At 39.6% G+C, this 26,431-nt stretch overlaps 1 protein-coding gene across 1 annotated transcript in view; it reads left to right on the top strand.

Moving 5' to 3' along the window:
• The first annotated feature begins 925 nt into the window (after positions 1–925).
• The window catches only part of BCL2L13 (BCL2 like 13), a 123,848-nt gene continuing 98,342 nt past the window's right edge, over positions 926–26,431 (top strand). The window contains exons 1-2 of the mRNA XM_004456769.4: positions 926–1,191; positions 13,357–13,527. Coding sequence (XP_004456826.1) covers positions 13,407–13,527 — 121 coding nt within the window. The 5' untranslated portion in view covers positions 926–1,191; positions 13,357–13,406. The remainder of the gene's footprint in view (positions 1,192–13,356; positions 13,528–26,431) is intronic.

Here is a 26,431-nt window from a genome sequence, read left to right as displayed (position 1 = left end):
ACCTTCTTTTCCACCACCTCCCATTCGGTTCAGGGTTTAACGAGTTCTTTTTAATATAGTTTATTGAGATATAACTCATATACCATACAATTCACCAACTACTTTTGGTCAATTCACAGGGTTGTGTTAAGGATCACCACAATCAATTTTAAGACAATTCATCACTCTAAACAGTAATGTACTCATAAGCAGTCACTCCCAACCAGGCCTTTATCACTTCTGACTCCTTATAACATCCTTCCAACTCCTTATCTTCAACTCTCTCCTTCTTTCAATTCTTCCCTTGTAGTCCGCGGGCAATCAGACTTCCTAAAGCATGGTTTACATATTAAACCCTCTAGCCTAGTACCTTAAATTAATTTCGCAAAGGACGCTTCGATTCAAATGAACAAACATCCACTGAACACGAATATTCCACGCAGTCCTTAGACGCTGGGAACACAAGATCCCATTCCAGCCGCAACTTCCTCTCTTCTCTAACAGTCTATTCAAAATGGATAATTACTAAAGATTGCTTTATCGCCAGTGTGCCTCTGCCCAGGACGCCCCTTTGCCTCGAACGCCCTCTCTATCCTACGTTACCCCCATACCTCCTAGAACCGTTTCCCAACCTTCGAGGGCTATCTTTCCCAACAAATGGGCAGGTACCCCACAACTCTCGTGCTTCTCTCTATCTAACCAGCTCGCCTGCACACACTCGAATTGAACATATTCTGTGAGCTCAGCAATATTCTTTCCTCGGAATCGCCAGCCTCCCTCCCACACAGGTACTGGCTGGTCAGCAGATTCACTCCACTTTCCCCGAGTCCTCCGTGACCGGAAATGACTTAGGGATAGAGAGCCGCCGCAACCCCAGGGACCATAGAAATGAGTAACTCTTTAGAAGAGCACGCTAGGAGGGGTCTGTTCTTCCGGGTCACGTCTGCGCGAAGAGACCTCCAAGCTTCCGTGGTCCGTCCTTCCGCTCGGGAGAACGGAACCGCTCCCTTCCCGCGCTCCTCTGCGTACCCGGCTCGCCCAGACGCCGGCGGTGACGCAAGCTCGCTACGTATGATCTCACGTTCCATCATGGCGGCGGCGGTAGATTAGGGCCGCGGGTTGAAGCAGCCACTACCGCTGGGGCGCCCTGTCGGAAGCCACTGCAGCTGCCGCCGCATCTTTCATCTCTTCTGGGGCAGGGGCCAGGGCCAGGTGAGGGGAGTGGGGTTCCGGGCAGGCAGAGCTGGGTGAGGAGGACGTTTTTACCTGAGTAGGAAGGTGTCCAGAAACTGTGCCGACCCACCGGCTTCCCGGTGGTCCCGGCGACGGGTGAGAGTTTGTGTTAGTGTGTGCATGCGTGCACCCATACCCCTTCGCTCGAGGGTTCACGAGACTAAGGGGTCCATTTCATTTTATCTGGACCTGTCCAGTGTAGTCCCCCGCCGACGCTTGTTGAGCGGAGCTTTTCCCTGAGGCGTAGGAGGAACTCGACCGGTTCTCTACAACACTCTTCTTCACAAGTATCTTCACATGGAAAACCCGGTTCCATTTTTAAGACCAGACTGGGGAACGTGAACTTCTTTTTGGCATAGGAAAAGGTTTTAAATCTCTTCACATATAATGATTATAGATCATCTCTTGTCAGTCCTAGTCGATTCTTACAGATTGTTAGAAATACTGGATTTCTTATCCTTAATTCACTGCTCTTCTGATACCATTCTTTTAAAAAAAATTTTTTTTATAAACCTGCCTTTTTACCCAGGATAAGGATAAGGAGACCCCAAGTTTTTTTTTCACAACCGACCCTGACGGAGGACTCCTAGGCTTTTCGAGTTGGGGTTTTAACCTAGGACGGTCTGGCCAGTTGTTCACATGCTTTTGACTGATAGTAGCTTTGTTTAGCTCTTAACCACTCCCCCGCACAAGTGTTTGTTTATCCAAAATAGCTATCTCACTGTCTCTATTTAGAAGTTTCTAAGAGTGCTGACAGACCCCTTTTGGTGTAAATCAAAATAAACAGTTTTGCAAAACTGTCAGGATTTCCTCTAGAGATTTGGTATAAACTGGAATGTTGGTCTCTGTCCTGACTTGTTGTGTGACCTTGAATGAGTTGCCACACCCTTTCTGCTGCTGCTTGGATTCTCACCCCCCACCCTCGAAAGCAAGTGTTTGTGATCAACTGCTTATACTTAACATACACGATTGGATAAATGTAGCCTGCGCATTTGAACCTGCTAATTGAAAATATTTAAGCCATATGAATATATTTGATAATAGTTAAAGTTTTGATAATACTCTTTATTCCTAATGTTCAAGGATGATTTTGAGTCTTTTTTTCAAATGACTTATTTTTTTATAGAGGAATATACCCCAATTGTTGAATTCATTTGAAAGATGTGTAAGATTGATTTCAACCGGTTTTGTAAAGAAATGCGGTGCTTACTAGCATATCAGTTAATAAATTTTTAAAAAATTTCTTATAAGGCCCAACTGCCTAATTACAAATGTGAGCTTAGGACAAGTGATTTGTAACAACAGTAATCATTGTTTTAAAACTGTTTTCTTAGAAAATACTTTAGACTTAGTAAATTTTTAAGCAATCATTACCAGTACTTGTGGTTTTTTGTTTTGTTTTGTTTTGTTTTTTAGGGATTGAACCCCGGACCATCTATGTGGGAATCTGGCGCTTAACCACTGAGCCACATCAGCTCCCCCACCTAGCTTCCCCCACCATTGTGGTTTTTGTTATTATTATTGTTAAAGAGGCGGCTCTTTTTTGGCTCCCCCCCCCCCCCCACCAGATGGCTCCCTTGTTGTGTCTGCTCATCTTTAGGAGGCACTGGAACCAGACCTGGAACCTCTTGTGGGAGGCAGGTGCCCAACTGTATGAGCCACATCTGTTCCCCCTTGTGATTTTTGATCATTTTTTTCAGTATTGATTTTGCTTTGTATCTTACTTAAAATAAAAGAGTTCTCATTTAATATGTATTACAGAGTTTGGGGAGAGTTGTGTTTTCAAAGTAACTGATTATCATTTAACAGCTTTTTTGAAATATAATTAATATACCATACAATCCACCAATCCAGTGGTCTTTAGTATATTCAGAGTTGTGCAGCCATCACCACAATTAATTTTAGGACATTTTCATCACCCCAAAAAGAAACCCTGTACTTATCCCCATTCCTGCTGTACACTCCCCTCCCCACTTCCCAGACAACCACAAATCTGTGTTTTGTCTATGGATTTGCCTATTCTGGAGATTCCATATAAATGGATATACAATATTTGTGGTCCTTTGTGACTGGCTTCTTTTATTTAGCACAGATGTTTTCAGGATTCATCCATGTTGTTACATTAATCAGTACTTCATTTGTTTTTGTGGCCAAATAATATTCCTTTACATTGATAAATCACATTTTTCTTCAGGTTATTTCTCCTATTTGGCCATGATGAATACTGCTGCTATGAACATTCACTTGTGTTTTAATTTCTCTGGGAAATGTACCTAGGAGAGCAACAAAGTTAACTGAATAAGCCTAATTAACTTACTGCAAAAGTCAGATTTTACATGTATGTTTGTTGGGAAAAGGTGAGGGGAGGCATTCTGTAAGTAAATTATCTGTGATTGCCAGCGGCGAGTATTTTTAAGCAGCTCTTAACACAAGATTGAACTAGAGTGTTTCATTTAGGCATGTTTTGACTGGAAGAGGTTAGTATCTGCTGAGTTTTACAAATGACATCTTGCTCAGTTTATTTCTCAGTTGGATGGGGTGACTTTTTTTTCAATTTCACAGTGTTTATTAGCATTTAATTTTAGTTCTTTTGGAGAAAGTTCTAAAATTCTATGGGAACTAATAAAACATGGATTGGAAAATACAGTTATTGAATTTTATGTTAATTTGTGGAAATTTTGAACCTATTTGCTACTGTAACCATGAGTGAGCCTTGAGACTAGAGATCTGGTAGCCAAGAAATGTTGCTTGTTAATGTTTAAAGTTCTGGAGTTTTGATTTGTGATTGAGTTATCTGTGGAATTTTATTCTCTCTATTAACTGGGATTATAGACGAGTTCAATATTTTACTAGAGTGATAGTCTTAGTACATTGTAATTTTACTTCAGTGGAAAGAAAAATAATGAGCTGCTAAAAATATGTAATTAAAAAACATTAAATTATGAGGTGTTTCTGTTACAGTTCTGTGGGATTAAGGGATCCATTGTAGGTATGATATTCTAAATTAGTCTGAAGTGGGTTCTAGCAATTTCTGTTTTAACAAGCGTCCTAGGTGATTATGATCAAACAAGTTTGGGAAACAAGTATAAAAGGCTCTGGTGTTGCTCAAGATTTGTTTTTCATTAGACTTTTTTGTAGAATCTTGTAGCTGCCGCACACCTTCTGGTTATAGTTTATAAAATGTGCTTAACTCCTGCAGTGCTATCAGTTCTCATATCCTGGAATTTGCACTGGTGTACACAATAGAAACCTGTTTTTTTAAAAAAGCAAAGCATTTATTTTAAGAGTGTATATACTACATTTGTTACTGAAGGATCGTGGATGTTTTATTTGCTGCTGGTTTCAGAGATGCCACCAAATTGATCTCTAAACGCAGAATTAAGTTACCTAAGCTTCCACAGGCTGTTCATCTGACTGACAGCTGTGCAACTTAATAGAGGAACAAACTAAAGGTGTGTGGCAGGGAAAGAAATGTATTCAGAAAGAAATCTTTAGAATTATGAAAAGATTTGAGCTAGTATATTTAAGGTCATTCACATATTTAAACAATTCTTGATGTCAGGAACACTTCTACCTAATTTGATTTCTAAAAATTATATTAGGTATAGTTTAAAGAGTAAAAGTGACTGTGTCCCTTTCATCTTGTACAAAGAAGCTTAGAATATCTGTCTTATGGGTATGAAATATATTTTCCCTGTGTTGGTGAGTCCATATTGGAATGGACCACATTTATCATTTATCTTCCATCCAGTCTCTCCCCCCCACTCCCCCAATCCAGCTCCAGTCTCAAAATTGACAAATTTGCTTCTTTCTATTCTCTGGGTCTCTGATATTAGGGAATCGCTTTATTTTTCTTTTGTGTCTTCCTATTATTAGTGTTCTTTAAAAAAATATATTATTTTTTAGAGCACTTTTAAGTTTACAGAAAAGGAAGCAAGTTTAGTTTTTACCTTTGTGTTCCTCTTTGGTAGCACTCTGCCAGGCATGCAGTAAACATATTGAATGAATGCAGTTAAGGGCTGAGAGAAAATGAAGAGGTTGTTGCTAACCAACATTGCACTGTTGATTAGTTAGGATTTTGGGCAAATAAATTGTCTACTCATGTTTTTCTATCTATAAAATTGAGACTTGGACCTTTTCTTCTAGCACAGAGGATTCCTGTGAAAACATAGGGAAAAGTGCTTTGGAAATAGAGGTGTAATGAAGATGTAATTTATTTTTAGTATTTTTTAGAAACACAAAATCCCATTATGCAGTATGCTGATTAGGCACTGTAGAATGTTGTCAAGGAAATGAAGGCCCTCTCTTCCCAGAATACCCTGCTACTACATGATAAGATAGTAGTGCTATGGGTTCATGTTTGGCATATTCTCAATGCCTGTGTCCTATAATTTAATGCAAGCAAATTACATGGTCCTGGGACCTGTCTATAACACCTAACCACAGGCCAGAATGAGCTGCTGCTTTGCCATATAGCTGAAAGTTCAAGCTAAATTAGAACTGGATGGATATTTTATACTGCAGGCCCAATATATTTGGGTCTGATTTGTTTATAACTAGAATGCCAAATACTCATTTAAAGTCCCAGACATGTATTTAAAATCTTAAACGATTTGAGTATGCATTATCATCATCTCCATTAGTGTGTATAATTGAGAAATGATTGAATATATTACAATAAATAATAAAATAAATGGCTATTAACATTTATACTAGAACTAAGGACTGTTTTGCAAATGGGATGGTGAATGTGGAAGATGAAAAAGCATGAAATCCATGATTAAGCTTATATTTGTAATTAGGCAGTTGGGCTTTGTAAGGAAATTTGAAGAACATTAGACTAAGAATCAAATTTGGAAAGTTGGTGGTCTATGTGGCATCTGGATGGAGGGAATGAATGGCTAAAAGTGTCTTCAGGGATATGAATTTTTGGTAAATTCAAGAAATTTAAATACAAGTTAGAGAATATCAATTTTTATATGTAAGCATTATCTAAAATATGAGGACTTCTTTATTCCTGTTATCAACAAATACTGAGACTTCTTAAAGCCGTTAACTGTTACTAATTTAATCTGTTCTCCCCCTTTCAAGACTTTGCTCCATAATTTATCCCTTCCTCTTTGTATTTATATTTCTTTTTTTTTCCTCTTTTTTAGAAAATGTATTTCTATTTCTTTATTGGCTTCTCCTCCACTGAGTATTAACATTCTTCCCTTCATACTAAGGTGTTTCTTTGAATGAATAGAGTAAAGCTCACTTCAATTCAGTTGACTTTATTTTTGTTCTTGATATGTTACTGCTTAAAAAAAAATTATTCACTAAAAATATATGTAACAAAATATACCATTTTAATCATTTTTAAGCATATAATTCAGTGACATTAGTTACATTCACAGTGTTTTGCAACTGTCATTACTGTTCATTTCTAAAACTTTTTTGAAACCCCAAACAGAAACTCTGTACCCATTAAGCAATATTCCCCATTCCCTCCTCCTCCTAGCCCTTGGTAATCACTAATCTACTTTCTGCCTCTGAATTGTCTATTCCAGATACCTCAAATAAGTAGAATCATATAATTGTTTTTTTTTGTAGTGTCTGATCTTATTTTACTTAGTATAATGTTTCAAGGTTTGTCCATGTTGTACCATGTATCAGGACTCTTCCTTTTTATGGCTGAATAATATTTCATTGTATGCATATATCATATTTTGTCTGTCCATTCATGTGTTGGGTGACACTTGGGTTACTTCCACCTTTTACCTATTGTGAATAATGCTGCTGTGAACATGAGTGTACATCTCTGTACAAGTTTGAGTACTTGTTTTAAATTCTTTCGGGTATAAACCTAGGCGTAGAATTGCTGGGTCTTATGATAATTCTGTGTTCGACTTTAGAGGAACCCCCAAACTGTCTTCCGCAGCAGCTATACCATTTTAGATTTCCATCAGCAGTGTACAAGGGTTCCTATTTATTTGCATCCTTACTTCTTGTTATTTTCTGTTTTTCAAATATAGCCATTAGAGTTAGTAGGTGTGAAGTGCTATCTAATTGTGGTTTTCATTTGCGTTTGCCTAATGGCTAATGGTGCGAGCATCTTTTCATGTGCTTATTGGCCATTTGTATATCTTCTTTGAAGAAATGTCTTGGTCCATTTATATATGGGATTGTCTGTCTTTTTGTTGTTGAGTTACAGGAGTTTTTATATGTACTAGAGAATAGACCCTTATCAGATACATAATTTGTAACTATTTTCTCCCATTCTATAAGTTGTCTTTTTTACTTTCCTTTGATGTGCAAGTTTTTATTTTGATGAAGTCCACTTTATTTACTTTTTCTTCTGTTGCTTGTGCTTTTGGTGTCATAGTTAAGAATCCATTGCCAAATATTCAAGCCATGAAGATTTATTCCTGTTTTCTTTTAAGAGTTTTATGCTTTTAGCTTTTTTGTTTAGGTCCTTGATCTATTTTGAGTTCATTTTTGTGTATGGTGTGAGATGGTAGTCCAACCTGGACGACTTATAGGTACTTTAAAATTCATTATCACCCAAAGTGAATGCCATATCCTTTCCTCCAAAAAAAACTCTTCTTGTGTTATCTGGTTTGAGAAATGTAACACCACTTCCCGTACAATGGCCTACATTAGTCTCTCAATGAGTTATCTAACAATTCCTTGACTCTCCACTGAACGTTTTTCCTATCCATTCCCGTTTTTCCTATCCATTCCCCGTCTCCTTCACATTGTTCCTGCTCTAGTTCAGACCCTCATCTAGCTCTTATTCAGATTTTTCCAGTGTTCTGAATGGAGTTACTGTCTCCAGAAAAAATGCTCATGCACATAGAATTTGCCCTCAGTTTTGGGGGGTTCATAGATGCCTACTCATGGGTATGGTTAAAATAATCCTGGCCTGTGGAATAAATCTCAAACTCCCTAGCATGCTGTAGTATATAAAACACACTAAATGCTGACCTCTGCTTGTTCTTGCTGAGTGCCTAATCCCCCTTATTTTTATGATCTAGGCTTGCCAAATGCCTCTGTTTTTGTACTGCTCCAGCTGTTTCAAAATGCTTCTGTGCCTTTTCTTAATTGTCTTTATGTCTAAAATTCTTTCTTGCCCCATTTCCCAGCTGTTGCAATAAGTGAGCACCTACTCATCTTCCAAGATTGACTCAGTATTTACTTTATAAACCTGAGTTTACTTTATAAAGCCTTTTCTGATTTCTGTTTCCTCTTTTCCTTCCTGAGAGAGAATTGACTGTCACCTCTTTTGTGTTCCTCCTCTCCCTCTTTGATGGATACTGAGTTGTCTCATAGAACTTGATTGTTCTTATTTGTTTATATGTTTTTGTTTCCCTTTACTCACTTGAAACTCCAGAGGACAAGTAATTTATCACATTTATCTTTGTATCTAATGCTTATAGAGTGGCTTGTAGCTGAAGAGATAAATGTGTGCTGAGTGAATACAAAAAATTATCAGAAGACGTTGTCTTCTATTTTAGTTGATGTAATTATACTGTTAGGTCTAAATGTGAAACTGTCAGAATTAGAAAATTTTTCTAGTCTATGTAAACATCACATAAAAGTAGTGTGTTAATAATTGATAGGGAATTGCCTTATAAGTTTTAAGAAAATTATGTTCTTGTCTTTGTCCTTGTACTAGTTAGGTTTTGATTGTAAGTACCACAAACTGACTCTAGCTAACAGCATGGGTGGGAAAACTGGAGAATCATGCTTGGAAAACAGGCTGGAACCAAGGAAGACTAGGCTGTGAAGTCACAGGCACAGTCAGGTCACAGGAATAGAATAGTTAGGGCATTGCTGATGGATTCTCAACACTGCTTCTGCTGAACTCTTACTACCTCCTCCATGAATTATCTTTAAATGTCACTCCAGCTTCCAAAATGTAGGTGGGAACTTCCAGTTTGGCTGAGCCTAGTTTACACGTCTCTAGGGTCAGGGAACAGGAGAGGAAAGTCTAGCCCACTTCAGCTCTTGTAATAAGAGGGGGAGGTAGATTCTATTTTCCACCAAGATTTACACATTAGAGGATTCTCCTTGAAGAAGAAATTGGGTTAAGTCTGTAGACCAGTTTCGGTAGAATTGACTTCTTAATGATATTTAGTCTTCCAACCCATGAACACAGAATATTCTTCTATTTATTTAGATTATTTTTTGTGTTTTTTTTGCAATGTTTTGTAGTTTTCTGAGTTTTCTAAGTATAGGTCCTTTGTGTCCATAGTAACATTTATTCCTAAATATTTGATTCTTAGTTGCTACTGTAAATGGAATTTTTTTTCTGATTCTCAGATTGCTCATTACTATTGTATAGAAACACTTGATTTTTTTTTTTTAAGATTTATTTTACTTTCTTTCTTTATTCCCACCCCCCTTGTTGTTTGGGCTCGCTGTCTGCTCTCAGCTCTCCATGGTGGTGCAGGCCAGCTTGCCTTCATCCGAAGGCCCGGGTAACCAAACCTGAGGCCTCCCAAATGGTAGACAGGAGCCTAATCGCTTGAGCCACATCTTCCCTAAACACTATTTTTTTTTTTTTTAAAGATTTATTTATTTATTTAATTCCCCCCCCTCCCCTGGTTGTCTGTTCTTGGTGTCTATTTGCTGCGTCTTGTTTCTTTGTCCGCTTCTGTTGTTGTCAGCGGCACGGGAAGTGTGGGCGGCGCCATTCCTGGGCAGGCTGCTCTTTCTTTTCACGCTGGGCGGCTCTCCTCACGGGCGCACTCCTTGCGCGTGGGGCTCCCCCACGCGGGGGACACCCTTGCGTGGCACGGCACTCCTTGCGTGCATCAGCACTGCGCATGGCCAGCTCCACACGGGTCAAGGAGGCCCGGGGTTTGAACCACGGACCTCCCATATGGTAGACGGACCCCCTAACCAATGGGCCAAAGTCCGTTTCCCCCTAAACACTATTGACTTTTGCATATTAATCTTGTATTCTGTCAATTTGCTGAAATCGTCTATAAGTTCTAATAGTTTTGTTTTGGATTTTTCAGAATTTTCTAAGTATAGAATCATCAGCAAGTATTGAAAGTTTTTCTTCTTTCTGTCCTATTTGGGTGGCTTTTATTTATGTAAAGAAATCACACAACTTAACGACAAAATGACAGGCAACCCAATTAAAAAATGGGCAAAAGAATTGAATAGACATTTTTCCAAAGTAGTAATTAAAATGGCCAAAAGACACTTAAAAAAATGTTCAACATCATTAGCTACTAGGGAAATGCAGATCAAAACTTCAATGAGATATCATATCATACCATTCAGAATGGCTATTTAAAAAAAAGCAGAAAATTACCACTGCTGACGAGGGTGTGGAGAAATAGGAATACTCCTTCACTGTTGTTATTAGTGTGAAATGAGGAGGCCTTTGTGGAAGACAAGTGGGCACATCCTCAGGAAACTAAATATAGACCTGCTATATGATCTGGCAATCCTGCTATTGGATATATAATCAGTAGAACTGAAAGCAGGGATGCAAACCAGTATTTGTTCATAATGGCATTATTCACAATTGTTAAAAGATGGAAACAACCTAAGTGTCTATCAACTGATAATGGATAAACAACATGTGATATAGTCATACGATGGAATATTATTCAGCTTTAAGAAGAAATCAGTCAGGGAAAGCACATGACAACGTGGAGGAACCATGGGGATATTATGCTGAATGAAATAAGCCAGACACGAAAAGATAAATATTATATGGTCTCACTGATATAAACTAAATAAAACCTTTAATGCTAAAGGTTAAAAAAAAAAAAGACTATGGGATTTGGTTTTGTGAGATAGAATATGACCAGGCATTATTTTACTTCAATGGGTTTCTCTTTTGTTATCTGTAAATTTGAAATACCATGTTTCCACTATTAAATGATAACAATATAAAAGAATGATCAAATATTCTGAGTTTTTCGGGAATCAAACACCTGTAAGAATACTGGGTGCGATTTCCATTCCTGTCAAATAGGCTGAAATGCTTTTCCCTTTCTTTGGACGTACAGAGTATGTAAATAATTTCAAAGTCCCTTTTTGAAGTTTATGGGAACTTTTAAAGTTGAACAAACTGTTTATAGGCCTACTCTTTGATTACTGGATCTTTTTTTTTTTTTTAAGATTTATTATTTATTTCTCTCCCTTTCCTCCCCACCCCCAGTTGTCTGCTCTCTGTGTCCATTCACTGTGTATTCTTCTCTGTCCACTTATATTCCTGTCAGCGGCACTGGGAATCTGTGTCTCATTTTGTTGCGTCATCTTGCTTTGTCAGCTCTCCTTGTGTGTGGCACCACTCCTAGGCTGGCTGCGCTTTTTTCACGCGGGGCGGCTCAATGCAGGGTGCACTTCTTGTGCATGGGGCTCCCCTATGCTCGGGACACCCCTGCATGGCACAGCACTCCTTGAGTGTGGGAGCACTGCGAATGGGCCAGCTCACCACATGGGCTGGGAGGTCCTGGGTTTGAACCCTGGACATCCCGTATGGTAGGCGGATGCTCTATCAGTTGAGCCATGTCTGCTTCCCAGATTAGTGGATCTTTTGATTCCATTTGATAGCCTTGCTCCCTGAAGATGGAAGCAATAGAGACTTTAAAATCTTAAGCCTGAAAAAACAGTGATATTAGTAACAACCATGAATACATTAAAAAAAACCACACACACAAAAAACCACTGTAAGCAGATTTTCATGTTATTGTTTCTTTTATCTTTTTATACAGCCACTCTTTTATTTTGTGTATTTCAAATTCTAGATATATGTTTTTCTTGTTTGCCATTCCAGGACATTTGTCTTAGTTTGCTTATTATGAATCTTTGATTTTGCCAACATTGCCTATCTTTTATTTCCATCATGAGTTATCTGAACCTGTTCTTTTTACAGGATATTTCTTTTTTTTTTTTAAACTAAGAAATGGCATGATTTTTTTTAAAAGATTTTTTTTTTTAAAGATTTATTTATTTATTTAATTTCCCCCCCTCCCCTGGTTGTCTGTTCTTGGTGTCTATTTGCTGCGTCTTGTTTCTTTGTCCGCTTCTGTTGTCGTCAGCGGCACGGGAAGTGTGGGCGGCGCCATTCCTCGGCAGGCTGCACTTTCTTTCACGCTGGGCGGCTCTCCTCACGGGCGCACTCCGCGGGGGACACCCTTGCGTGGCACGGCACTCCTTGCGCGCATCAGCACTGTGCATGGGCCAGCTCCACACGGGTCAAGGAGGCCCGGGGTTTGAACCGCGGGCCTCCCATGTGGTAGACGGATGCCCTGACCACTGGGCCAAAGTCCGTTTCCCAGGATATTTCTTGAGACCTTTAAGCTGTCTATTTTGTTTATTGTTTTAAAAAGGGAAACAGTTACTTAGAAAATTCTTAAGAGTGGGATGAGACATTTTATAGGGAGGTAGGTAAAAAATAGGCTAAGTTCATGGGAAGAAATTAAGAGTTCTAGGTTGTGTTGATTAGGGTAAAAGTTAGGGTACCTAATGGATTTCAGAAGAAAGTGGCTCATTTAGTCCGAGGTGAGTGACAGGGCAGCTTTGTTCCATTATGGTCATGAGGGACCTAGGTTCTTTTTGTTGTTTTACCGTCCCCTGGTGTGGTATCCTTGTTTGCATGCCCAAAGCTAGGTCCCTGCCATGTCCACATTCCAAACCACAGAAAGGAGGAAACAGAAAGCCTTTCAGGAGAGACCCACAAGCTGCACATATTTTTTTCTGTTCACATTCCTCCAATTCTCAGACTAATCATATAGCACATTAAGCTGCAAAGGAGACTGGGAAATGTAGTCTGAAGCCATGTGACTGTGGGCCTAGTTAAAATTTAGGTTTTAATACTAAGAGAAATAAGAACATATACCATAAACCAGGTGGGGAGGGCAGAGGGGAAAGGAAGGTGGCTAATATTTTCACCACGTAGGTGATAATAGAGGAACCAGAAAGAGATAGTACAAGGGGAAATTTGCTTTTGATCTGAAATCTGAATAGGTAAGTTCCCACTTGTAAGTAAACAGTTACTTTTTTTTTTTTAAAGATTACTGTGAAGAAAATCTGAGAAGCATTTGTTTTGGTATCTAGTTGAATAATTTGGGTCAATGGGAAAATGTGCTGGCATGTAATAAAAGTTAAACTGAAAAAATACTTTTATGTTTTTAGGTATTACACTTCTGTAAATAGACTTCTTTGGAGCTTTGCCAGCCAACTCAATGGCGTCCTCTACTGCTGTGCCTCTAGGATTTCACTATGAAACAAAGTATGTTGTTCTCAGCTACTTGGGACTCCTCTCTCAGGAGAAGCTGCAAGAGCAACAGGTTTCCTCACCCCAAGGTATTATCTTTGGCTTATTATAGTGATATTAAATAGTAGTAAGGACTTCATATATGAAAGTATATTTTAATTTGTATCTAAGTAACATATCTGTGGTTATAAAATCAAATAATAATAGGCTTATGAAAATCACCTTTTATTCCATCCCTTCCCTCCTCAGATCCAGTTTACAGAAGCAGCTACTTTTTTTAAAAAAAAGATACTTTTTCCCATATATCCCACTCTCTACACCTCCCACATTTCTCATGTTAGCAACAACTTTCATCAGTGTGGTACATTCATTACAATTGATAAACACGTTTTGGAGCATTGCCACTAAGCGTGGATTATAGTTTACATTGTAGTTTATTTATTTTTTTATTTTTTTATTTTTTGGTGTGGTTCATTTGCCACAAATTTTTTTTTATTGACTTTGTAATACTATTACATTAAAAATATATATATGAGGTCCCATTCAACCCCACCCCCCCACCCCACCTCTCCCCCCCCCAGCAATACTTGTTCCCATCATCATGACACATCCATTGCATTTGGTAAGTACATCTTTGGGCACCTCTGCACCTCATGGTCAATGGTACATTGTAGTTTATACTTTCTCCTATTCGACTCTGTAGGTTATGGCCATATGTATAATGGCCTGTATTTGTCATTGTAATGTCATTCAGGTGATTCCCAAGTTCTGAAATGCCCCCCATTACACCTGTTTTTCCCTCTCCCTTTCCCAGAACATCCATGGGTCACTACCTTCACAACAATGGTATTTCTTCCATTGCTAGAATCAAAATAAGTCTGTTGTAGAATACTGACAAATTTATTTAAGTCCACAGTTCGTTTCTCAATCCTTAGAACTTTGGGATGGTGATGCGTACTCCACCATTAATTGAGGGGGGCAAAGCTACTACTCTAATGCTTTTTAAAAGCTTGGTATTGCCATTGTTTTAGATAAAAATGTGCTATATGCATATCAATAAATAGAAATCCGTATCTTTAGAGATTTCACACATAACAAGGCTTGTATTAGAATTGCATACTTATTTTTATTAAATTTACAATAAATTAAGTTCTTTAAATTAATATAGGGATACTAGATTTACACAATTTATGTATCAGATGGAGAGTTTTTGATTTGGGGGTTCCATTATTCTTTGTGCTGTGAAGTTGTCTCTGTCCTTTAAATAGTTTGCCAAACTGAATTTAAAATAGTTACTGCAGTTGTCTTCACAAAATATTAAGCAACGTCATCATTTTCCTAAATGGTTTTATCCATAAACTTCTACAGCCTTAGAGGTCGTTCTCATTTATCTGCTGCCATTCTACCTCAGCAAGAGGTAGAGTTGCCAGTTCAGAAACGGTGAAATCCAGTAGCCATTCTATCAGTTAGGAGGGGTAACAGAAGGTATCTTAGCAGTGTTAACATAAATAACTTACATATTACTATGCGTGTGATCTGTTTTTGTAAAGTGAATCACATTTAAAACACCCTATGGTAGGTGGTTGTTTAAAGAAAATTATATCAAAATGACTTTAAAAACTTAGAAAATGTGATACCACATATTTAATTTTTAATGTCATCAAATTCACATAGCAACTATTTTAATTTCTCTTGTCTTCTAATCTTTATCGACATAGTTTATACATACTTATAGTCAATTATTTGTGATTGTTATTATTTTACTCAACTTGATTTTAAAAACATGCTTACATGTTTCTATTCTTAATCTCCAGTGTTTGACTAAGTAGTTTCCAGGGTTTTTTTTTGTTTTTTTTTCCCCAAAAGCACTGCTATAAAATTCATCATGGGTCTCATAGTAGGACTTTGGTCAATTACTGAGGGAATCATAAATTAAAAAGTTGGAAACAATTTTTAAAATATTTTAAATGTTAATAAAAGTGCATTTATTTACTAATCTTGATATAAGGTTACTAATGTATCAGAACTTCTGTCATTTCCAACAGCAACTGCAAATATTACAGTAACTCAATTCAATTCAGTTCTGACTGTAACTATTTAGAGTTAGTCTAGACTCCACTTGGTAAGGGCAATCCTCTGCAGAATTCCCCCTTCAGGCACCAGGCACATGTTCAAGGCTTAGGCCACCCACACTTTTGACCAACCCACTACAAATTTGGGAGTTCCCACCCCCCTTTGGGTTCAGTAATTTACTAGAACAATTCACAGAACTCACTGAAAGTGCTATACTTAAGATTATAGTTTAATTATGGTAAAAGGCTGCAAATAAGAAGCCAAAAGATGAGATGCATTGGATGAAGACAGACCTTCCTGTCTTCTCCACCTAGAGTCAGAACCCGCCTCCCTCTTTGTACAGCAGAGATATGTATTCTCAGTCATGGAATTGTGCCTGAGCTTCAAGTGTCCTAAGTTTATATGGAGTTTCATCACATAGGCGTGATGGGTGGAATCAATTCCCACATGGTTGAACTCAGTCAGCAGTCCCCCTCCCTTCCAGGAGGTCTGGGAGGTCCAGTTGACTTGACTAGACCCAAAGCCCCAACTCTCTAATCATATGGCCTGCTATCTCTTTAGCATGTGAAAAAAAAAATTTTTTTTTTTTTTTTTGCCTTTTATAAAGGATATTTATTTGGGGTAGAAGTTTACAGTTGCCAGGCCATAAAGCATAAGTTACTTCCCTCACCAAAGCCTATTGCCACATGTTGGGGCAAGATGGCTGCTGACATCTGCCAAGAGTTCAAGCTTCTTGGCTTCCTCTCTTCCCAGGGCTCGGTTTCTCTCTAGGCTCAGCTCCTGTGCTCTCTCCACAAGGCCAGCTGTAGACTATCAGGCATACGGCTCTGTGTCTCTTCCCAGAGTTTCTTCTGTATCTAAGGAAATGTCTCTATCCGTCAGTGTTATTCTCCTGTGTTTTCACATCCCAGGCTTCACCTCAGAACTCTAGCATGTGAATTATCAGATACTTTCCTTGGCCCTTCACAAATAACAAAAATACTCCTATCTCTGGAAATTACAAAGAGGTTGCCTCGCCAGGAACAGGAGACAAAGACAAGCCAGGTTTTTCGTTATACCGTAAAAGCCTTTTTCTATGACTAGTGGTCTGTTGATTGGAATTCCCTAGTATCTTTCTAGTATAAACCAAATTTACTATCTATGATCTTCAATTATATTCTTTAAAGTGGAATAAAATGAAGGACATTTATAAAACAATCTGATTAAAGAATCATTTTAGATTTTTATGATTTTTCCCCTAATCTTTAATAATTGTTTCTTCCACACCTGATTTGATAAAGACTTATCTAAAGCATTTACTTTAGTTTTCATAGAAGCAGTCACTGTCTACATAGTCATATTTCAATGCTATCTGATTGTAAATAAATTACTCAATCAGAATGATTTTCATAAGGTAGTTGGGGGAAGAAATAACGGATTCTTGGTAAGCATACAATTTAGGCAAGTGCATTAGATGTTGCTGGATGTCCTCTAAGTCCTTGACTGTGTTACATAAAAGAATTTAAGAATAGGGAAACAGATGTGGCTCAACTAATTGGGCTCCCATCTACCATATAGGAAGTCCAGGGTTCAATGCTCAGGGCCTCCTGGTGAGGGCAGGCAGGCCTACGCGGAGTGCCGGCCCATGTGGGAATGCCATTCCATGCAGGGTGCCGCCCTGTATGGGAATGCTGCCCCGTACAAGATTGCCGGCTGATGCAGAGAACTGGTGCAACAAGATGACGCACCAAGAGACACAGAGGAGAGAAAATAAGAAGACATAGCAAAACAGGGAGTTGAGGTGGCACAAGAGAGTAATTGCCTCTGTCCCACTCCGGAAGGTCCCAGGATTGGTTCCCAGAGCCGCTTAATTGAAAATACAAGCAGACACAGAAGAACACACAGCAAATGGACACAGAGAGCAGATGATGGGGGGGATGGGAGAGGAGGAGAAATAAATCTTAAAAAAAAATTTAAAGAACATGCCAGTTCAGTTAGGCCAGTACTTTATTAAGGAACTGAGAGAAGAGAAGAGAATAGAAATGGTAGAGGGAAACGGACTTTGGCCCAGTGGTTAGGGCGTCCGTCTACCACATGGGAGGCCTGCGGTTCATGCTCAGTGCTGATGCGCGCAAGGAGTGCCGTGTGGAGCTGGCCCATGCGCAGTGCTGATGCGCGCAAGGAGTGCCGTGCCACACAGGGGTGTGCCCCTCGTAGGGGAGCTCCACGCGCAAGGAGTGCACCCATAAGGAGAGCCGCCCAGCGCGAAGGAGGGAGCAGCCTGCCGAGGAATGGCGCCGCCCACACTTCCCGTGCCGCTGACGACAACAGAAGCGGACAAAGAAACAAGACGCAGCAAAAAGACACAGAAAACAGACAACCGGGGGAAGGGGTGGGGAATTAAATAAATAAAAAAATAAATCTTAAAAAAAAAAAAAAAGAAAGAAATGGTAGAAAATAACAGATTGTGGGTCCCAGGTATGCTTGCAGGCCAGTCCAGGCAGAAAGAAAGCAAAGAAAGAGCTCATGTGGTTGCTTTTTTTTTTTTTTTTTTTAAAATTTATTGAAGCATATCATTCATACAGGGCTCTCATACTTCACTCTACCACCAATACCTTGCATTGTTGTGAAACATTTTTAACTAATGATTAAAGAACATCCTCAAAATATTGCTACTAACCAAAGTATCATATATTTGGTGTATTTTCCCCCCAACACACCCTATTATTATAATTATATCATTTATATGTGAATATACCTAAACGGTAAGCGTGCAGTAAAATTTGTGAACTTAGAAAGCAAACTTACGTAACATCATACAGGGGCCCCATACGTCAATCCACCACCAACACCTTGCATTGTTGTGAGACATTTGTTACAAATTATGAAAGAATATTGTCAAAATCTTGCTGATAACTAGTGTAGTCCATATCTTATACTTGGTTTATTTTTACCCCAACCAACCCTATTATTATTTTTTAAAATATGTTTTTATTATACAGGCATGAACTTACAAAACAATCATGTACATGTTCAGAATTCCTATACAACACCCCTCTATCAACACACCACACCATGGTGGAACAATTGTTACAGATTATGAGATAATACCATCAGACTGTTACCACTAACCATGGTCCATAGCGTACATGTGGCACACTTTTTCCATACTCCCCTATTATCAATACAGTACATCTTGGACATAGATGCATGAATATTACAGTATTGCTGTTACCCACAGTCCATAGATCATTCCAGTTATAGTTTTCCTATGTTTTTCCATGTTCCCACCACCCTGCAGTAGTGATGCACATCTGCTCTAGCTCACAAAGGATACTCTTGCATCTGTACCATCAACTACAATTTTCAACTGCTTCTGGGTTTACTGTTATTCAGTCCTTAGGTTATTCTCTAGCTTTCTTTCAATTGACATTTACATTCCTAGACCACCCTTTCTGGCCACATTCCCATTTATAAACCAGCTGTTAACTCACTATAATGTCTTAACATCAATTCTTTTACAGTAAAGTTAACTAAAACTTTTATGTACATTAAGCATCAGTAGTCCATCTCAGTCTGCCTCTTACCTCTTTTAAGAATCACCAGTTGCTACCAGGTCTTGACAGTGTTTTCCTACATTTTATTCTAGAAGCTTTTGTGGTTCTTGCAGTTACATTTAGGTTTTTTTTTTTTTTTTTTTAAGATTTATTTTTATTTATTTAATTCCCCTCCCCTCCCCCGGTTGTCTGTTTTCTGTGTCTTTTTGCTGCGTCTTGTTGTCTTGTTTCTTTGTCCGCTTCTGTTGTCGTCAGCGGCACGGGAAGTGTGGGCGGCGCCATTCCTCGGCAGGCTGCTCCCTCCTTCGCGCTGGGCGGCTCTCCTTATGGGTGCACTCCTTGCGCGTGGGGCTCCCCTACGCGGGGGACACCCTGTGGGACACGGCACTCCTTGCGCGCATCAGCACTGCGCATGGGCCAGCTCCACACAGGTCAAGGAGGCCCGGGGCTTGAACCGCAGGCCTCCCATGTGGTAGACGGACGCCCTAACCACTGGGCCAAAGTCCGTTCCCACATTTAGGTTTTTGATCCATTTTAAGTTCATTTTTTTATAAAGTGTGAGATATGGGTCTTCTTTCTTTCTTTTGGATATGGATATCCAGTTCTCAGCACCATTTGTTAAATGGACTGTTCTGCCTTAGCTGGGTGAGTTTGCCAGGCTTATCAAAAATCTCATGACTGTAGATAGGAAGGTCTGTTTCTGAATCATCAGTTTGGTTCCATTGGTCTATGTGTCTCTCTTTATGTCAGTACCGTTCTCATTTTAGCACTGTCTCTAGGTAGTATGATTTACAGTCTGGAAATAAGAGTCCTTCAGCTTTGCTTTTCCTTTTTAAGATATTTCTGACTATTCAGCACTCCTTACCCTTCCAAATACATTTTATAATCACGTACTCCATTTCTTTAAAAAATGTTGATGGAATTTTTATCAGGATAGCATTGAACTCTATCAATTTGGGTAGAATTGACATCTTTATGATATTTAGTCTTACAGTACATCAGCATTGAATGTTCTTCCAATTATTTAAGTTTTTTTATTTCTTTTAACAATAAATTGTAGTTTTCTGAATATAGGTGCTTTACATCATTGGTTAAGTTTATTCCTAAATATTTAATTGTTTTATTAATAGTTGCTATTATAAATGGAAAGTTTTTTTCCCTGATTTCCTCCTCAGATTGCTCATTACTAGTGTATTTTAAAGTCTGTTTAATCTGATGTACAGCTACTCCAGCCTTTTTTTTTTTGGTTCCTGCATGTGTGGAATATGTTTTTCCAGCTTTTCACTTTCATTCTGTTGGTATCCTTGGGTCTAAGGTGAGTCTCTTGCCGACAGCATATAAGTGGCTCATTTCAGTCTTTGTCTTTTGATTGTGGAGTTTAATCCATTAACATTTAATGCTATTACTGTAAAGGCATTTCTGATGTCACCCATTTTGATCTTTGGGTTTTATCTGTCATATTTTATTTTAACCACTCTTTTGAGACTTTAAGTTACGTTTACTGATAGAATCTTCATTTCTAGACTCTTCCAAGCCTCGCTCTCCTGTCTTTTCTTTCAGGCTCTAGCATACCCTTTCCTACAAAGCCGGCCTCTTGGTTACAAACTCTCTGTTTCTTTTTGTCGGTGAATATTCTAAACTCGCCCTCATTTTTAAGACATTCTTGCCAGATACAAGATTATTGGTTGGAAGTTTTTCTCTTGTGGTATCTTAAATATATGTCTTCTTACCTCTGTGGTTTCTGGTGAGAAATCAGAACTTATTCTGATCGGATATCCCCTATATGTTATGTATTACTTTTCTCTTGCTCTTCTCAGAATTCTCTTTGTCTTTGGCATTTGACATTCTGATTAGTATGTGTCTTGGAGTTGGTCTATTTGGATTTATTTGGATGGAAGTACATTGTGCTTCTTGGACATGAATATCTGTGGCCCTCTATAGAGTTGGGAAGTTTTCTACTATTATTTCTTCAAATATTCTATCTCTTCCTTTCCCTTCTCTTCTTCTGGGACACCCACGACACATAAGTTTGTACATCTCTTGCTGTTGTTTACTTCCCTGAAACGTTGTTCAATTTTTTCCATTCTTCATCTATTCTTTTGTACCTTTGCTTGTAGAAGCCATTTCTTCAGGCTCACCAATCCTTCTGCCTCCTCAAATCTGCTGCTGTATGTTTCCAGTGTATTTTTAATGACATTTATTGCACCGTTCATTCCTGTAAGATCTGCTGTTTTTCTGTGTATGCTTTCAAATTCTTCTTTGTGCTCATTCACTGTCTTTTTAATATCCTTAATCTCTTTAGCCATCTCATTGAATTTATTAAGGAGATTTGTTTGAACATCTGTGATTAGTTGTCTCATTGTCTCAACTCTTTTATGTCATCTGGAGGCTTATCTTTTTCCTTTAACTGGGCCTTATCTTTCTCTTTCTTGGTATGGATTGTAATTTGTTGTTCATGTCTTTGCTTCTGGCTTACTAGATGTATTTATTCTGGGTGCAGTTTTTCTCACTAGGGCTTTCTTGCCCTTTGTCCTTTGCTAATTGTGTAGTAGGAGCTAAGAATGTAGTTGGTGCTGTGGAGGCTCAAGCTGCCCTCATTGCCCCAGAAACCAATGACGCGTCTTCCAACTTTCTCCTTGGCAGGGATAGGGATAGAGCTACAGCTGTGTGTAATATCCCAGTCATGCCAGACCTAGACTGTAGTTGCCCAGAGAGACTGGAGAGACTGATGAAACTTTTACATCCCTTCCCTTGCCTGGGGCAGAGATGAAGCTATAGGTGTTGGGAGCAGTCTGTGTCGCGCAGGTCCAAAATGACCACAGTTGCGCCAGTAGATTTCCAACTATTCAATCTCTGTCACCTGAATGTACCTGGAGTTGCCTGGCAAGGCTTGTGCTGGTCCCACTAGCCTCCTGCCTGCTGAAGGTGGTACTAGGGACTTAGGCTAGAGCTGCAATCCGATGTGGATGAAAAGAAGCTGGTCCCTACAAGCACTGTGATTTTCAGTATTTCCCCTCATGCCGGAGACAGAGTTAAAATGACAGCTATAGGCCTCCCTGTGACTTGGACAGGTTCAAACTTAACCTGTTCTAAGGGTTATACTCTAGCCCCCTGAATTTACTAATCAGTAAGTGAAGTCGGTGGCCAACAGTCTCTTCCTCCACCGTTTTTGGAAAGTGGAGTTTTCCAGTTCCAGACAGGAAATAGCTCCTGAGGTGGCTTGTGCCACCAATTGACAATAGGCACTGTCCTCTGTGGCATGGATGGCTCTACTTACAAATCTTCTCGGCAAATGGGCAGTTTCCTCCTTCCATTTTTTCGTGGTTGTTGCAGAATGCTCTTCTGGTGTCCTGGAGCCCCCAAACAGATGCTTTAGATAGCTCTGGGTAATTATTAACTGCACTGTAGCATGAACTGACTCTAGGGAGCTCCTTTGCAACGTGAACTGACTCTAGGAGCACCTTATTCTGCTGCCATCTTGCTGGTTGTTCCTCTGTGGTTGCTTTTAAAACCATTAATTACTCCTCCCCTTTTTAGTGTTTCTGGGTGGAGTCCCACCTGTTTGTCCTTTTGATTTGTTCCCCCACCCATCAGTTTCCTGGGGGGCCCAATGATAAGGCTCCTTGAGAATTCCTGGGGCCTTTCCTTGATCCTGGATGAAATCCCGTTCCAAATGGGGAATTCTCGTAAGGTTCTTCCAGCAGCTTTTTGGTGTGTTGGGGTCTTTCCCTCAGGCAGCTCCATGATCATGTGTTTCACGGCTGTGGTTTTCTACTGAGTCCCAGATTCATCTGCTTATTCCCTAGACTAACCTGCCTCATAGAGCGTCGTCTGCTGGGTACATGTGTCCAGCTTGCTCTGGGCATATTCAGTGGGTTTTACAGATTGAACAGAGTGGGTCAGTCAATCCACGTCACTTCATGGGAAGTAGGTTAAGGGCATTTCAACTGTCCATTTCTTTTCGTTTTGTTTTTTTTTAATTACTTACTTTTGCTAAATTACCTAGGGTCAAACTGCCCGAAGAGTAATATTATTTTTATGGGGAGCTTGATATTTTAAGTATGTGACCTATAAATTATCATGCTATGTAGCATATCTTTTTAATTTTTTGCATGTTGTCTTAAAAAGTAGGCATAATTTCCAAAAATGTTTGGATCCCTTTGTTCTAAGTCTTTGGCATATATACCCAGCAGACATTTACCATAATAGGTAATTTTTACTTAGAGGTGATCTTACTGGGCACTTGCATTGATAGGGATTAATGCATAAAGAATTAGCTCACCTGTGTTAGGGATTGTATATGTACAACATTTCAGTTTGGAAAGAAAGATTTGGGGAATGAATTTTATAAATTATGTGGTTTTTGTACCTCAACCTTGTAGAACTCCACAGGTAACGAGTAGACAGCAATATTTAGGACTGAGGAAGGATAGAGAGATTCAGAGGTGACTGCTCAGGGGTGTGGAGTTTTTCTTTTTGGAGTAGTTTTTTACTCCAAAATTTTTTGTAGCGATCAATGTACAACATTTTGATTATACTAAAAGTCAGTGGTTATACACTTTTGGATAGATTGAATGATATGTGAATGTATTTCAATAAGACTGCTTTAAAAAAAATAAATAAACATGCAAGAATAGCCAGAAATAGCAGCTATGTGCAGCAGCGGAAGCATAAAGAGATTGAGAGGTGATTTTTTGTTTGTTTATTATTATTTTTAAAGATTTGTTTATTTTTATTAATTTTTCTCCCCTTCCCACCCCCTGCCCCAGTTGTCTGTTCTCTATGTCTCTCTGCTGTGTGTTCTTCTTTGTCTGCTTCTGTTGTTGTCAGCGGCACGGGAATCTGTTTGTTTTTGTTGTGTCAGCTCTCCGTGTGTGTGGTGCCATTCTTGGGCAGGCTGCACTTTCTTTTGCGCTGGGCGGTTCTCCTTATGGGGTGCATGCCTTGCGCGTGGGGCTCCCCTAAGTGGGGACACCCCTGCGTGGCACGGCACTCCTTGTGTGCATGAGCACTGTGCATGGGCCAGCTCCACACAGGTCAAGGAGGCCCAGGGTTTGAACCACGGACCTCCCATGTGGTAGGCAGACACCCTAACCACTGGGCCAAGTCCACTTTCCTATTATTATTTTTTATTGAAATAATGAAAATGCTTTAATAATGATTGAAGTGATGAATGAACAACTATGCGATTACACCATATACCGTTGATTGTACACTTTGGATGGTGTATTAGTCAGCCAAAGGGATGCTGATACAAAATACCAGAAATTGGTTGGCTTTTATAAAGGATATTTGTTTGGGGTAGAAGCTTACAGTTACTAGGCCATAAAGCGTAAGTTACTTCCCTCCCAAAGTCTGTTGCCATGTGTTGGAGCAGATGGCTGCTAGTGTGTGCAAGGGTTCTGTCTCCCTCTTCCTCTTAAGGCTCCATGGTCCTAGCTTCTTCCAATATTAGCTGTAGGCTGGGATAAGTCTCTTCTCTCTCCCAGGGCTTGTTTGTCTCTGGGCTCAGCTGTTCTGCTATCTCCACAAGGCCATCTGTAAACTGTTAGGCTTTCCTCTCTTTCCAGGGCCTCTGCCTGGTCTATGAAGCTATCTCTATTATTCTGTGTTCTTCTTCTGTGTACTTACTTCCCAGGGCTCCAGCTTCGAAAAATTCTAACTCCTCTGCCTTGTTTTCTCTGTGAGTCCTCACTTACCAAGGGGATAGGAACTCAATGTCTACTAATGTGACCCAATCACAGCCCTAATCATAATTTAGTCAAGTAAAAAGTGAAACCTCTGAAGATAATACAATCTTAATATGCCTAGAGAAACAGACCAGTTTATAGATGTAATCCAATATCTACTTTGCAAACTCATAAACAATACCAAACTGCTTCAGATGGGTTTTATGCTTTATTAATATGTATCAATAATTTTGATTTGTTTTAAAAAAGAAAGAAAAAACTCAGCAGTATTACTATGCATGAGTAATGCAAAATCTGTAGGGGAAATTAAGAAAAAAATCCATTTACAATAGCAACTAAAAGAATCAAATACCTAGGAATAAATTTAACCAATGATAAAAAGGACTTAACCATGGAAAGTTATAAAACATGGCTAAAGGAAATAAAAAACTCAAAGTAGACCAGAAGACTCAGTGGAGGGAAGTGGATGTGGCTCAAGCTTTTGAGCTTCTGTGTCCATCAGTTCAGTTCTTGATGCCTCCTGGAGAAGACAAGCAAGACAGTGAACTGGTACTACAATCTGATGTAGCCACGTGATGCAACAAAGAGACACAAAAAGGAAACACAATGAGAGAGACAACAAAGCAGGGGGCGGAGGTGGCTCAAGTGACTGAGTGCCTCTCTCCCACATGGCAGGTCCCAGGTTCAGTTCCCGATGCATCCTGATGAGAAGACAAGCAGACACAGAGGGCACACAGCTCAAACAAGGAGGGGTTGGGGAGGGGGATAAATAAACAAATCTTAGAAAAATACAATAAAAGACTACGTGGATCACAGTAAGTTAGCTTATCACTCACAGCTGAACAAACGCCAGTGGCATTAGCATGACAGCACTGGTCCCACTGTCTCCATGCCGCATTGCATGCAGTGGTTTGTGATGCTCCTGTGAAACCCAGGTCTAAGAGTTTAGCACATTTCATAGCAAACAGAAAGCCAGTTCCCCTCTCCAAGGAGAAGGTAGTCACAGGGTATTCACACTGGTCATCATAGCCTATCAAATTGCCTTTGTGAATACAACAGAAGTGACTAGGGGTCAGAGGACAGTCCTTGTGGTGTGTTACACTGAACAAGGACATACAGGGATGTGTGGGCCTCAGCAGTCAGTGCTTCCCCAGGTTGACAGCCTTCTTTATGTGGGGGGACCCAACAAGAGGAACGCAGGTCGAGGGTTGGTGTCACTGATCTTTAGGAGTGTTGTTCAGGATAGGAATTAGCAAATTACATACCTTGTAATTTTAGGTTAAATTCATTAAGAAACCGTTTCAAGTCCGCCACAAGAACTAATTTCCTTGGAAGTGGTTGTGGCTCAAGCAGTTGGCCTCCTGTCTACCATAGAGGAGGTCCAGGGTTCGATGCCCAGGACCTCCTAATGAAGGTACACTGGCTCACACAGCAAGCTGGCCCACGCAGAGTGCTGGCCCACACAGGAGTGCCACCCTGTGCAAGAATGCTGGCCGACATGGAGAGTTGGCACAGCAAGATGGTGCAACAAAAAGAGACACACAGGAGAGACAATAAGAGACATAGCAGAACAGAGAGGTGAGGTGGCGCAAGAGAATGATCGCCTCTCTCCCACTCCGGAAGGTCTCAGGATTGGTTATCGGAGCTACCTAATGAGAATACAAGCAGACACAGAAGAACACACAGCGAATGAC

This window comes from Dasypus novemcinctus, chromosome 20 (genome assembly GCF_030445035.2).
Source record: "Dasypus novemcinctus isolate mDasNov1 chromosome 20, mDasNov1.1.hap2, whole genome shotgun sequence".
Taxonomy (NCBI): Eukaryota; Metazoa; Chordata; class Mammalia; order Cingulata; family Dasypodidae; genus Dasypus; species Dasypus novemcinctus.
The sequence above is the reverse complement of the archived record's forward strand: the minus strand, read 5'-3'. Positions and strand labels throughout refer to the sequence as shown.